The sequence below is a fragment of the Bison bison genome, unplaced genomic scaffold, assembly GCF_000754665.1.
Source record: "Bison bison bison isolate TAMUID 2011002044 unplaced genomic scaffold, Bison_UMD1.0 scf7180017864063, whole genome shotgun sequence".
NCBI classification, from domain to species: Eukaryota; Metazoa; Chordata; class Mammalia; order Artiodactyla; family Bovidae; genus Bison; species Bison bison.
Window position 1 is genome coordinate 15,666,499 of NW_011494635.1, and position 12,472 is coordinate 15,678,970.

Sequence of the window (12,472 nt, forward strand, 5' to 3'; positions counted from 1 at the left end):
GTGGGCCCCACCCAGCTGTGCCACCCCGTCACACACACCCGTGTGTCGCTGCCTCAGGCTGGGGACATGCACGTCCAGACTCATGGCCTTCCTGGTGGGGAGGGGGCCTGGTGACACGGACACTGAGACAATGCCTCCTCCTTCGCCCAGACTTGGGGCAGCAGCCCGGGGGGCTGGCTCAGGCATCTAGACAGTCACAGGTGGTCAGGGGTCACACCCGGCCCCTCCCTCGGGGTGGGCATGAGGGCACATCCAACTCGTGCTGGGGACTCACAGTCTTCTGGGCCACACGGAAGAACTGGGCCACGTCTCGGATGACATGGCCAAAGCTATCGTACACCTTGACGTGGGGGCGCACCCAGGAGGGCAGCTGGGCTCTGGTGTCTGCGTGGGCAAACCTGCAGGGCGGTGGGGCCTCAGTCTAGGAACCCCACACCCCAACCGCCCACTCCTCCGGCAGACCCGCCAGAGGGAAGAGCCGGTGTCGGGGGTGGGGGCTCTGGCCCCAGAGCTTGGTGGGAGGGGCTGCACCTGTGGTCGCAAAGAAAGACAGCCCCATAGTCGTGGCGATGCCGGATCACCCGCCCGATGGCCTGGTTCACAGCCCTGGATGCCTGCTGCCGGTACCAGTCGTGTCCAGAGAGGAACTGAAGTGGGGCGGGGAGGGGCTGTCATGTCAGCTGGAGCACTCCCAGCCCACTCCCAGCCCCGACCCTCACATGGTCCCCAGCCCCACCCAGCTCCGCCTCTCACCTGGCCCCCAGCCCCACTCTGGGCCTTCATCTCATCCAGGAACTGCATCTTAAGGAGAACCCTGGGGTCCATGCGGGGTGGGTACGGGAGGCCTGTGACGATCACTCCACGGCCATTCACGTCTGCGAAGTCCAGTCCCTCACTAGCCTGGAGGGCAGCAGGTACTTTTTGCCCGTTTGTCTCCATCAAGCCCGGGACCTTCCCTAAGGGTCTCCCTGTGCCTGAACCCTCATGGCCACACGCATCCAGGATGAGCAGGGTGAAGAACCCTCCAACCTTGAACCAGGCTGGATTTGGAGTCCACCGCTCCCAGAACCTCACAACCACGTCCTCATTCCCAGAACCTCCTCTGTCCTTCCTGCCCACTCCAGGACCTCAGGGCCCACCCCCTAGGACCAAAAGGACCACAGCTTCCCATATCTGCTGGACCTGGGGCTTGAGGGATGTGACCAGCCTTTCCTGCCCATGGTGCAGCCCCAGGTCAAGAGCCCTCAGTCTCCTTGGGCACAGGGTTAAGGTGGGGAGGAAGGGCAGGCGTGTGAGACCCAATCTTTGGAGGCTCACCTTCCCCCGGCACACAGCCAGGAAGATGGCCCCACTGGACTCGGGGGCAGCAACTCTGGCGTAGAAAGCCTCCATCACCTGGAAGGGAAGGCTGGTCAGCCCAGCCCGGCCCTTGACCCCTCCACCTCCTTGAGCAAGCCCCAGGAATCACCCTCTGAGACAAAGCACCCCAGCCTGGAAGCAGGCCAGCAGGCCCAAGCAGCTTCTTCACAGCATAGCTTCCAGGCCAATCTGGACTGGCACCCAGCATCTGCTTACCGTTCCCAGAAAACACAGGGTCTGGTGCTAGGGCAGGAGGGGTGGGGTGGGGTCTGCTGCTGTCATCCCTGAGCCCAAACTTCCTAAAAGGCCAGCAGGACCTCAGCCACGCAGGGCTAAGGGTGGCCTGAGCCCAGGGCAGCCGGGGGTGGGGGGCCTGGGACCCGGACCTCCGAGAAGCCTCCTTTGCTCCTTGGTTCCACGAACAGGGGCTTCCGGACCTCCAGCTTCCTGGTGAAGTCACGGGCCTATGGGAGGAGACTTCTCAGATAAGGTGTGCGCCTGGCCCTCCTACAGACTCTTGGCCGTTTGGGGCTTCCCCTCCACACCCGTCCCAGAGAACACTGGAGGGGGGACACACCCTCCAGAACTCCAGGCTTTTCTCCATGACCGGGTAGGAAGGGAAGAAGACCAGGAGTCCGTGCGGGACCACGCGGGAAATGTTGCCTGCAAGTGCCATGGCCTGGGTCAGCGGGACAGGTGTCCAGAGAGCCCCTCCACCCACCCCCCTCCCTAGAAGACCAGGCAGGACAAGGAGTTGGGGGGGCACCCATGCACTCACTCAGCACCTTCCCCAGGGAGGACAGGCACTCATCAGAAAACCTGCAGAGAACCAGGGGGCTGCTGCCATGAGGGGCCAGTACTCACTGCCCGACTTGCCCGGCTGGCCCACCAGGCCCCCTACCGTCTGTCAAAGGCAGAGCTCAGCTGGGCTCCATCAGGGCCTTTGGGGATGACCCCCACCCAGATCTGGTGCTGGTTGATGACGTGGGGGTTCTCCAGGCAGACTGGGAAAGGGCTGGAGGGAGGCAGGGGGTTGCCCCTGTGAAATCCTGAACCCCAGCACCCTGCGGCCCAGGGCAGGGGACTGGCTTCAGGATGGCCGCCCCACCCCCGGGGGGCACAAGGACCTGCCCTTACATCTGCATCTCCAGGCTGAAGGAGGCCATGGGGGCCAGCGTGCCACTGGTGAGGATGAGGGTGCGGACGCCCTGGCGGACCAGCTCACGCATGCTGTGCCCAGGGCTGAAGCACCAGTAGCTCAGCACCTTCCCTGCAGGGGACGCACATGAGGCCCAGCTGCCAGCCACACAGTGATCAGCCTTCCCAATGCGTGGCGCTGGGCCCTGAGGCCTGGGTGTGCAAGTCTGCCCAGGGGCCTGCCTGAGTCAGGAGCTGGGCCTGGGGCTGAGTGCTTCCTCGGGAGCCCAGGAACAGCAAGCACACTGGAGAAACCCCTCAGCACCCCGGGGTCAGAGGAGGGCTCTGAGGTCACTTCCAGAGAGATCAGCCCACTCCAACCCCAGAGGTCCCTGTGGCTCAGGGCATGAAGAGCCAGTCCCCTCCCTACACACCAGGTGGGACTGCAGAAGAGGGAGGGGCCTGGGCCCACAGCCCCAGGAGGCAGGAAGCCACTACAGACGCCTGCAGGACAGACATGCCTCCCTGCCCTCCGTGCTCCACAGAACGAGATGGGAACAGCAAATGCGGATGCTGGCACTGTGACCCTGGGATCACAGCCACATCACAGGCCAGCAGTGACACTTCCAGAAGTGAACCAGAGAAGGCTCTTCCAACCTTTAGGATGGGACCTGCCCTCAGTGGGGAGGATGGAGGCGGACCCAGGCCCATACTGTCCCAGGCCAGCCTGCCCCAGCAATGAAAGGAGTGACCACGGAGGATGCTGGGGACCAGGAGCCCAGCCTCGGGGCACTCTGGCTTCTCTGTTCGGACTCTCAGAAGACAGATGGGTGGCACCTAGATAAGGCTGGATGGACAGGCGGCCAGGAGCCCACAGCTGGACAAGGCGCCACCCCAGTTCAGGGGGAGCGTGTCCCTGCCCACGAGGAGCCATACCTGGCTTTCTGGCCGCCGTGGTGTTCCAGACATCTGATCGCTGAGCTGTCCTCCGGTGACCCGCATCCAGGTGGATGTGCACCTGGAGGGGCGGAGTGGACAGGTGTCCCAGGAGTGCACGTGTGTCCCAGGCCCCACTCAGGAGCCCATCCTGGAGGCAGCCCCACCTGGTAGGACTGAGATCCCACCCAGGAACCCCATCCTGGAGGCAGCCCCACCTGGTAGGACTGAGATCCCACCCAGGAGCCCCATCCTGGAGGCAGCCCCACCTTGTAGGACTGAGACGCCAGCCCCACCATGGGACCAGGGTCACCTTCGGCAGAGTCCACGCTGAACACAATCTGGAAGGCAGAGATGAGGGATGAGGTAAGCAGGACACACCTGAGATTGCCTCTCCTGACATGCTGCTCCCACGCAGGAGAGACAGGCACTCAGGGCGTGGTCGTCACCCGCCACTGCCTCCAAGCCAAGAGGCTGAGGGGAGAGAGCTGCCCCGTGCGATACAGCAGTCCTGCTGGCCCCTCCTCGGCCGCCAGTCCGCACCTCTCATGGGTACCGGGCCCAGGTCAGCAGCTCGCCTCCCCTTCCCCGCCAGCGCTGGCTCAGGGCCAGGGCAAAGGACCTCAGTTTACTTGAGAACTAAAAGGATGAAATTAATCCCTAAGTAAAACAAGTGGAATTATACTCTTGGTGAACGCAACAAGCGAAGAAAAAACAACAGCAGGGATAAATATTGGGGCAGAAAGTACAGCACACTAAACATTACAAACAACATGACTGTCCACTTAGAAAACCCAGGAAACAGAATGACAAACATTTTGAGTGAAAAGAAAACTGAGTGAGACAGCTTCACACAAGACCAACAGATACAAGTCAATGGGTTTCTCATACACAAGCACCGGTGCATTAAAAAGATCCCTTTCTCAATAGCAACGAAAGTATTTAACACTAGAAATATATAAGACACAGATGTAACTTTCTCCAGAACAGACGGTACAGCCGCCCTGGAGAGCAGAGACTGAGCCTCAGGCAGCCCTCTGGACATTACAGAGCCCCGGCTTGCCCCAAAACAGCCCAAAGGTCCAGGAGTCCTGGCCGAGGCTCAGGAGGCTCTCACAGAAAAGGAAGAAGCTGACACTTGGCCGGTAGAGACAAGGCCAAGACACATGTAGGAGGGACAGTGTGTCCACAGCCTCGCGCTCCCAGGGGCCTCATGCTGGGCTGGACACTGACCACAGAACCTCGACTTCTACCCGGTTCCTATGAGAACAGGAGACCGGCACCACCAGCGGCTGGAGGCAGAAGCTTTACCCACCACACCTTCCTACAAATGGATCAGCACCCTGTTTGCGGCAAACTCCAACAGGGCCCAGGGGACGTGGGTGCGGGGCCAGGAGGAGCAGCAGGCACCCTGCGGCCCTGTGTGAGACCCCAGAAGCACAGCCCGTGGGTACCGTGCAGCCTGTGAGGAGTAAGCGCCAAGGGCAAGAGGAGCTTTAAGAAGCTTTTCCATCATCCAGATGGCAAAACACCCAGCTTAGTAATTTGCCCAAGTATCTCCCTGCAAGGACAGGTCCACACACATGACTCCATCCCAGAGCGGAGGCCACACTGGCAGGTAAGGCCATTTTGGGGCCATGGCTTCCTTTGCAAACCCATGCTGTGGCCCCAGAGCAGCTCCCACACTTCAGGGGACGGGAGAAGTTTCAGACCCCAGTGTGGTCGCCCTGTGCTGAGTGACCTAGGCACGGCTGCAGGGGAGGGCCAGGTGTGGCTCCCTCCTGGCTGGCTCTGGTGCCAGTCTGCCGGCAGCTCGGCACTCCACCCTGGGGGCTCTGTCCTGTCTGTGAGGCAGGAATGGGGCTGGAAAGACAGCCAGGCTCACAGAGGAGGACGCCAGTGGTGGTCCTTTAGGCCTGGGCTCTGCCTGCTTCCTCGTGGCACTTCCGTGCCAGGGTAGCGGGCATCCAAGGCCTCCACCGTCCGTGTGGTGACCCATCACGCCTGCTGGGTCTCTAGGAGTCCCAAGTCCTGACTGCAGGGCCCTGGCCTTGCCCTTCCAAGCAGACCCTGCCTCGTGGCACTCTCTGCCCACCCCTCCTGCCCCTCCTCAGAGGGCCCTGGGTTCCAGGCCTGTGCAGCCCCACCCCTCCCCGGATACCCTTTTATGGAGTGGGTTGCTCCCTGCCCCAGACTCTCTGGAGCCCAAACACCACTAAGCCCGTGGCTTTGGAATCTCCTTTGGCAGCTGCTCTAAGTGGCCCCCGCGGGTGACTCAGCATCTTCTGCTGCCTGAACTGCCTGCAGGCCATTCTCTTTCACTGGCACGTCCTGTCCCCTCCAGCTGGAGGAAGTGTGACCCAGCAGTTACTCATCTCACATCCCAATATGACGAGCACCTGTGGGTGCGGCCAGGGGCCCCATGGATGCCACCCATGCAGTGGAGTGGAAGAGGGCATGTGGCCTTGGAACACAGCAAGGGCTGGCGAGAGGGACAAGGTGGGGTGACAGTGACAGGCGCTGCTGGGCAGGTGACCGAGGGCCGCGAGCCCACTGAGCATACGCAGCTAGGGACCCCCTCAACGTGACTCCTTGAGGCATGGGCAGCCACACACATGCCACACAGGGCCTCTGGTGCCCATGTCCCAAGGACCAATGGCCAGGGAGGGGCCTCTGCTGAAAGGCCCAGCAAGGAGGAACAAAGGCCCTGAGCTACCCAGCTAACAGAAGACAGGCCCCAGCTTGTCCACTTGAGTGGAGGAAGTGCCTCAGCCGAGCCCGAGGAGGATGGCACGTCAGGGGCAGGAGGTGGGAACACCAGTGGCCCTGAGGCACGTGACAGCCCCTGGTCCCCTGGCTTAGGGAAGGTGGGGTCTCCACGGGTCCAAGAGGGCCTCAGCAGCCCCACCTCCAAGATCCCAAAGCCCAGAGTGAGACTGGCCTGGCCCAGGGATGTGCAACCCACCACTGATCCCAACACCGGCCCTAGGCCCCACCAATGCTCACAGGCGTCACCTGGACACACTCACCCCATCCATGTCTGGGCACCCTCTGGGTGAGGCTGGCCCAGCAATAACAGGGCACAGTGTCTGTGCCCCCCTCCCCCCTACTCTGGGATCCACTTATCATTAACTTTCCCCTGAAGAGCTGTGTCAGTATGAAACGAGAAGAGCCTACAGCTGGCCAGGCCTGTCTGAAAATCTGGGGGACCCGCTGCCCGCCTGGTCCCATCCTCAAGGCCTGAAGCAGGTGCCCAGAGTGAGAGGAACCCCACACTGTGGGGCTGACCTGAAGCATGTGCTGGGGCAGCTGGCCCTGCTGCCAGTCTAGCACCACCAGCAGCCCACAGAGAAAGCCCCGACCTTCCATGGGGAGAAGAGGCGCCACCTGCTGGCGGCAGTCATTCCCTACCTGGATGATGTCCACCAGCTTCTGCAGGCCCGCCGTGTTTGTGAACAGCCCGGCACCTGTGGGGGCAGCGGTTAGTGAGGGGCGTACCCTCAGAAGACAGTTCTCCCCTCTTCCAGGGGGTCTCCTTTGGGTCAGTAGGACAAGCACAAAGGCTTCTGGGGTTGCCCAGGGGCCAAGAGCACAGCAAGGCTGGGTGCCCCCAGGGAGACCAATGGGGAGTGGTCCTGGGGAACCCTCTGGGTGGAAACAGCACGGAGGTTTGGAGGAGAGAGTGGTGGGGCCCACGGTTCATTGGCCACCCAGCCCCTCAATCCTCTTTCCTGAAAGGGGCTGACCAGGAAGACTGCTCATTATGGGACACATGCCATCAGACACTCTAAGGACTCAGCCTCCCAATCAGAAAGCAGTCAGTGGCCCAGAGGAAGGGGCGGCCCCAGTGCGTGGCCGGGACTCACGTCCTGCCAGGTGTTGAATGAGCTGGTCCAGGGAGTCAAGGATGCAGCCCTTGGTCTGAAACGTGATCTGGGCCTCAGCAAACAGCTCGAAGATGTAGCTATGAGAAAGAGGCGGCTCTGCACTTTGGGAACATAACAGCCATTAAGGCATTTTAAGTTTCCTTCACCTGCAAACAAGCTCTGAGCCTCCAGGGAGGCCCAAAGCTGGAGGGGAGTGGCCTCTCCCCTCAAAAGCCCCCATGGAGAGGAAAGCAGTCTGCCTGAGACCTGCATACCCAGAGAAAGACTTGGGCTTGGGGCTCAGGCCTCAGATGGAGGCCTCTGTGGAGTGGAGGCTCTGGGCAGGGCATCCAGGGAGCAGTTCTGGAAAAAGAGTCGGGAGGAGGTGGGTAGTGGAAACTGCTGAGGAAACCTGCTCGAGCCTAGGAGACGGCTGGGCCATGTGGGGAGCAACTGGGCCCTTAGAGGGTCTGAGCACAGCAGAGCAGGCGGGGCTCAGGGCCTGCATCCTGAGCTGGCACAGCTGGCAGCATGCAAGGAGTTACACCTGCTCTTCCTCCCAACAGAAGGTGGTGCTTCATTTTAAAAGGCAACCGCAGACAGAGGGCTGGACCAGAGCAGCGAGTGGTCCCAACTTTCTCAAGGACCAAACGAAATGCTGGCAGCCACTCCAGGGCCTCCAGGATGGGGAGACTCCCTGCATTGTGACCCAAGACATTCCCCGCACACCTGCCCACTCCGGCCCTCACCTCCCAGGCTTGGTGACACCACTGTTGTCTCCAGGCAGCTCCACAGCATCGATGGCCCCCTCCAGGCGAAGCAGAATCACTGTGGCGGGAGGGGGCTATCAGGTTGGGGCTGTGGGGGTCCAGGGCACAGGCAGGAAAAGAGAGGCACTTACTCTTCAGCTTAGCGAGGTCTTCCGGCTCCAAGTTCAGCCCTGGGGAGGGAAAAGTGCACATGCACAAAGCTACCTACTTCCAGCTCCACCGGCTGTCCTAAGGAGCCAGGATGCTGGCATAGAGGGCAGGATGCCACAGAAGAGAGCTGGCCCTGAAACCCACGCTGTCCCAATTGGACAGGAAGCAGCAGCCTGAGCTGGGTGGGGGCAGGGGGTCATCTTCGGAGGGACCCGGGGACACACACCAATCATGGTTCTAATCTGCATTTCCCTGATGACCAATGGGCTCCATTTTTTGTGAGCATATTGACCATCTGTGTCTGTTTATATCTTCTGCCCATTTAAAACTGGGTTGGGTGGTCTTTTTGTTAAGAGTTTTCTCTATGCTTTAGATACAAAGCCCTCATCAGATATATTATTTGCAAAAACTTCCTCCTGTTCTGTGAAATATCTTTGGTTTCTTTTTTATTTATTTTTGTGCTGTGCTGTGTCTTTGTTGCTTGCGGGTGTTTTCTAGTTGTGGTGAGCAGGGCTACTATACTTCACTGACTATGTCAGCTCTGTGGCAAAGGGACTTGGAGGTGCCATAATGCTGAGACCTGGAGATGGGGAGATCACTCTGGATTGTCTGGGGACCCTAAGCAAGATGGAAGGTCGTCAAAGGGTCAGAGAAGATGCCCCAAGAAGCTGGGAAAGGCCAGGAGATGGAGCCTCCTCCACAGCCCACAGTGGAGCCGGCGCTGAAGATCCTCCCGGGCTTCTGGGGGCCATGAAAGAACACATATGCTGCTTCAAGCCACATCTGGGTATTTCCTTTAGCAGCACTGGGAAATGAACACAGCTGTGACGTGTGCTATCACGTTACAAGATTCAATTACCTTATATTAAAAAAGGCTATTTAAGTTAACATGTTCTGGATTGCATTGTACCCTCCAGAAAGTTATGTTCAAATCCTAACCCCTGATCCCTGTGAATGTGACCTTATGTGCAGACACAGTCAGTTAGGATGAGGTCCTAGTGGACTGGGCTGGGCCTTCATCTGGTGACTAATGTCCCAAGGATGGAGGACATGGTGTGAAGATGGAGCTAGACTGTAGTGACGCGTCTACAAGCTCAGGTCTGCCAGCAGCTACCAGAGCTGGGGCGCACGCCCCAGGAATCGCAGAAGGGGCCGCCCGCTGACACCTGACCCAGCACTGCCCGGGTGTAGTACTTAGTTAGGGCAGACCTGGGAAACTGACACATAACACAGAGTAACACAAAACAGTTTGTTACTTAGTTTCTTAGTTTCCACCTCTAACAGGATAACTATCTGTAGATGTAACTCACAAAAACAAAGCTTAGTAAATTTCCAGAACTGAAAGTTTAAGAACCTAAAGGGTCCTGAAGCTGACATGTCTGAGAACTTCTGTGTCAAACACACAAAGCCGTTTACAAACCCACTCTCCCCCCAACACAGCCTGTGAGCACGACAAGAGAGGACCCGGGACCCTCACAGGCAGAAGCAGGCAGCCTGACGGGAGAAGGGGCTTCTGCTCCGTCCGGAGTCTGTCCACGTGTGGGACTGGGAGGCAAGGGCTATTCACACCCTGCTGCATCTTGTGTGAGGACACAGTGGGATGTGGAAGATGCCCACAGGGCAGGTGCGAATGCAACAAACCCACCACAACTCAACAGCGAAACCCCTGCTACCAAGTGGTCTGGGTGAGCAAAACGTGGATTACTAACTACCAAAGGTCGTGTAGAATCCATGCACACACTAACCACACACACACACTAACCGCGTGCACACACTAACCGCGTCCACCAACACCTCTATGCATACCCTGATCAGACAGAAAAAGGGGTGAGGACTCCAAGAAGAGAACATTTCATGCGCACGATGCTCGCAGGTTGTTACTGAACATCCCTACAGCTAACATCCCTGGTTTTCACGTCTACCCAGAAGTAGATCCACGCCCCAGGAAGATGGTAGAAAGGACTTGAGAAAGTGCTGACTCATTGGGTTACCCAGCCCCCTAGTCTATGAGGCTGAGAAGCCTGACAAACTGATGTTTCCAGAAGCCGAACAGAAGCTGATGTTTGCAGAAGCCAAATGGAAAGAAGGGTGCTGGGCAGACTGGCCCCTGTCCCGCTTGTGGGCCCCACCGCGAGCTCACCTGACCCGGCGGAGTCTGCGCTGAACTCTGGGTGGAGCTCGGCCTGCTGTGCCACCTTGGTCCGCTCCTCCAACACCTGGTCAATCACGTCCAGCCCCGAGGCCACGTCGTGGGGCGTCAAGTCGAAGGACGCAGCCTCCTCGCACATCTTCTCCTGTGAGCCCAAGTCCACCTGTCATGGGGCTCCAGGAGGCAGACGTGGGGCGAGGGGCAGAGGGAAGAGGAAGTGAGAGCCCCCCAAGCCCCACCCTGTGATCTCAAGGCCAGCTCTCAAACTGGCCCAGAGGTGGACGTCTGGTCCAGACAGTATTGAAAAACTATTTTGTTTGAGTTGCCATTATTAATAAATTTCCCACTAAACTCTGGCTTCTAGCTACTCTCGAGTCAAAACCAGCCCACTGGGCCCACTGCCCCCATGGCAACAACTGCCTGGAATCAAGTGGGGCTGAGGGTGACCACCTCTGGCCCAGGATGCCAGGCTCCCCAAGTGGTCTTCCTCCAGCACCCCGGTCAAGGCCCGCCACGCCTGGAGACACGGTCCCTGGGCCCTGGCAGAGGCCGCAGAACAGGTGGGGCGGAGCAAGCAGGTGACAGAGGCAGCCAACAGGGACAAAGGGAAGAGAAGGATAAGATGGCAGGGGGATTCTGGGGTCTTGTGTGGAAATGGCGGGCACAGGCTGGAAGCCTGCCTTGCCCAAGTTTGCTTGGTCCTGACAGTGGGGCACGGAGGTCTGAACAGGACGGCCCAGCTGTTCTGTGTGAGGAAGGGGATGTTGGGAGGCCCCCAAACACTTACCACATTGTGAGCTTCATCGAAGATCACAACCGTCCCCTTCAGGTCAATGCCGTGTGCACGACGACTCTACAGCAAGAGGTGGGACTTTGGGCTGGGGCTGATGTGCCCGGGCTGCCCTGTGGTGTCCAGTGGGAGGACAGCGACCCCGGGCAGTCCCTCACTCCCACCACCCACCCAGCTCTGCTGATGAGGGAGGCTGGTCCTCCGGCACCAGCCTGCAGCTCCCAGCAACAATCTAATACTGGAACCAGAACCAGTAAGGGCTCCTTTGCTGGCACCTCTGAGCCTGGGACCTTCTTGCCATCAGGCACTGTCAGCTGCGCAGGCTGAGGCCTCACCTTGGCATCCAACAGGTAGTTGTAGGGCATGAAGATTATGTCCGCCTGCTGCTTCAGGTTCCGAGACAGGTAGTAGGGGCATAGCCTGGAGGGGAGGAGGTGCTGGGGCACTGCACGGGCAGCGAGGCTTACACATCTTACACATCTGTCCTCAACCGTGTGAGTGGACCACTCACTCGTGTAAAATCTACAAAAGCCCCAGGCCCACTCCTGGGCAGGTGGATGAGACGGGAGGAAAGGGGACAGCCGGGCCTGTGCCCCCACGACCAGAGCCCTGAATCCATGAAGCTGCAGCAGATGTCGGGGGTGGGGGGCACGTCAGGTGGACGACAAGCTCAATGCCTGGGGAGTAGAGGCGGGCTGGGGGCCAGGAAGAAGGGTCTCACTTCTTAGAACTTCACAGTCCTCACAACTGGCATGTACTTTCATACCGAACAACGTTAGTTTCATGATTTCAAAAGGAAAAAAATGGATGTGCCTCTGCACGTGGAGGGAGCCCAGCCTGGGGCGGCCGAGAGGGGAGCTTACTTGTGCTTGGTCCCGCTCCTGACCAAGTCCTCGATGTCCAGGATGGGGGTGGCCAGCTCCTGCTCCAGGCTCTTCTCTGGGGACACGGTGGGAGTGAACACAGGCTCTTAGGTTCACTGAGTCCCCCTGGACCACAGGGGTCATCCGGGATGGAATGACTCCAGGCAGCCCCTGGGGAGGGCACCAAGCCTCAACCAAGTCCTGAGGGAGCCCTGCTCTGTGCTTTAGAAGGCAGCCACAGGCTGAGGCTGAGCACCAACGGGAGACCCAGGGGAGGAGGCTGAGGGCAGTGGGAGGGGGCCTGCAGCCCAGGGACCAGCAGGCACCAGCTCCGAGGGTACCTCCTCTGTAGGCCAAAAGCTCCCCCCAGCTCCCCACCCCACTCTGGCCTCCTGGCCCCTCCCTCCTCAAGGTCCCTCCAGGTGAGGTGAGGGACCCTGCAGGTAAAGGCT

The 12,472-nt window shown here is 59.6% G+C and overlaps 1 protein-coding gene across 6 annotated transcripts in view; it reads right to left on the reverse strand.

Annotated features, from left to right (window-relative positions):
• Positions 1-12,472, reverse strand: part of RTEL1 (regulator of telomere elongation helicase 1) — a 21,199-nt gene that overhangs the window by 4,852 nt on the left and 3,875 nt on the right. For all 6 annotated transcript variants that reach the window (XR_825003.1, XM_010836571.1, XM_010836573.1 and 3 more), the window contains exons 7-26: positions 12,021-12,096; positions 11,493-11,577; positions 11,155-11,220; positions 10,359-10,512; positions 8,200-8,238; positions 8,048-8,126; positions 7,299-7,396; positions 6,844-6,899; positions 3,702-3,773; positions 3,433-3,514; positions 2,497-2,629; positions 2,261-2,374; positions 2,138-2,178; positions 1,937-2,022; positions 1,746-1,823; positions 1,318-1,395; positions 754-900; positions 532-647; positions 275-398; positions 39-186 (exon numbers count right to left, since the gene is read on the reverse strand). Coding sequence is in view for 5 of the 6 variants with exons in the window: in XM_010836571.1 (XP_010834873.1) it covers positions 39-186; positions 275-398; positions 532-647; positions 754-900; positions 1,318-1,395; positions 1,746-1,823; positions 1,937-2,022; positions 2,138-2,178; positions 2,261-2,374; positions 2,497-2,629; positions 3,433-3,514; positions 3,702-3,773; positions 6,844-6,899; positions 7,299-7,396; positions 8,048-8,126; positions 8,200-8,238; positions 10,359-10,512; positions 11,155-11,220; positions 11,493-11,577; positions 12,021-12,096 (1,872 nt within the window). In the remaining variant the exon portion in view is untranslated. The remainder of the gene's footprint in view (positions 1-38; positions 187-274; positions 399-531; positions 648-753; positions 901-1,317; positions 1,396-1,745; positions 1,824-1,936; positions 2,023-2,137; positions 2,179-2,260; positions 2,375-2,496; positions 2,630-3,432; positions 3,515-3,701; positions 3,774-6,843; positions 6,900-7,298; positions 7,397-8,047; positions 8,127-8,199; positions 8,239-10,358; positions 10,513-11,154; positions 11,221-11,492; positions 11,578-12,020; positions 12,097-12,472) is intronic.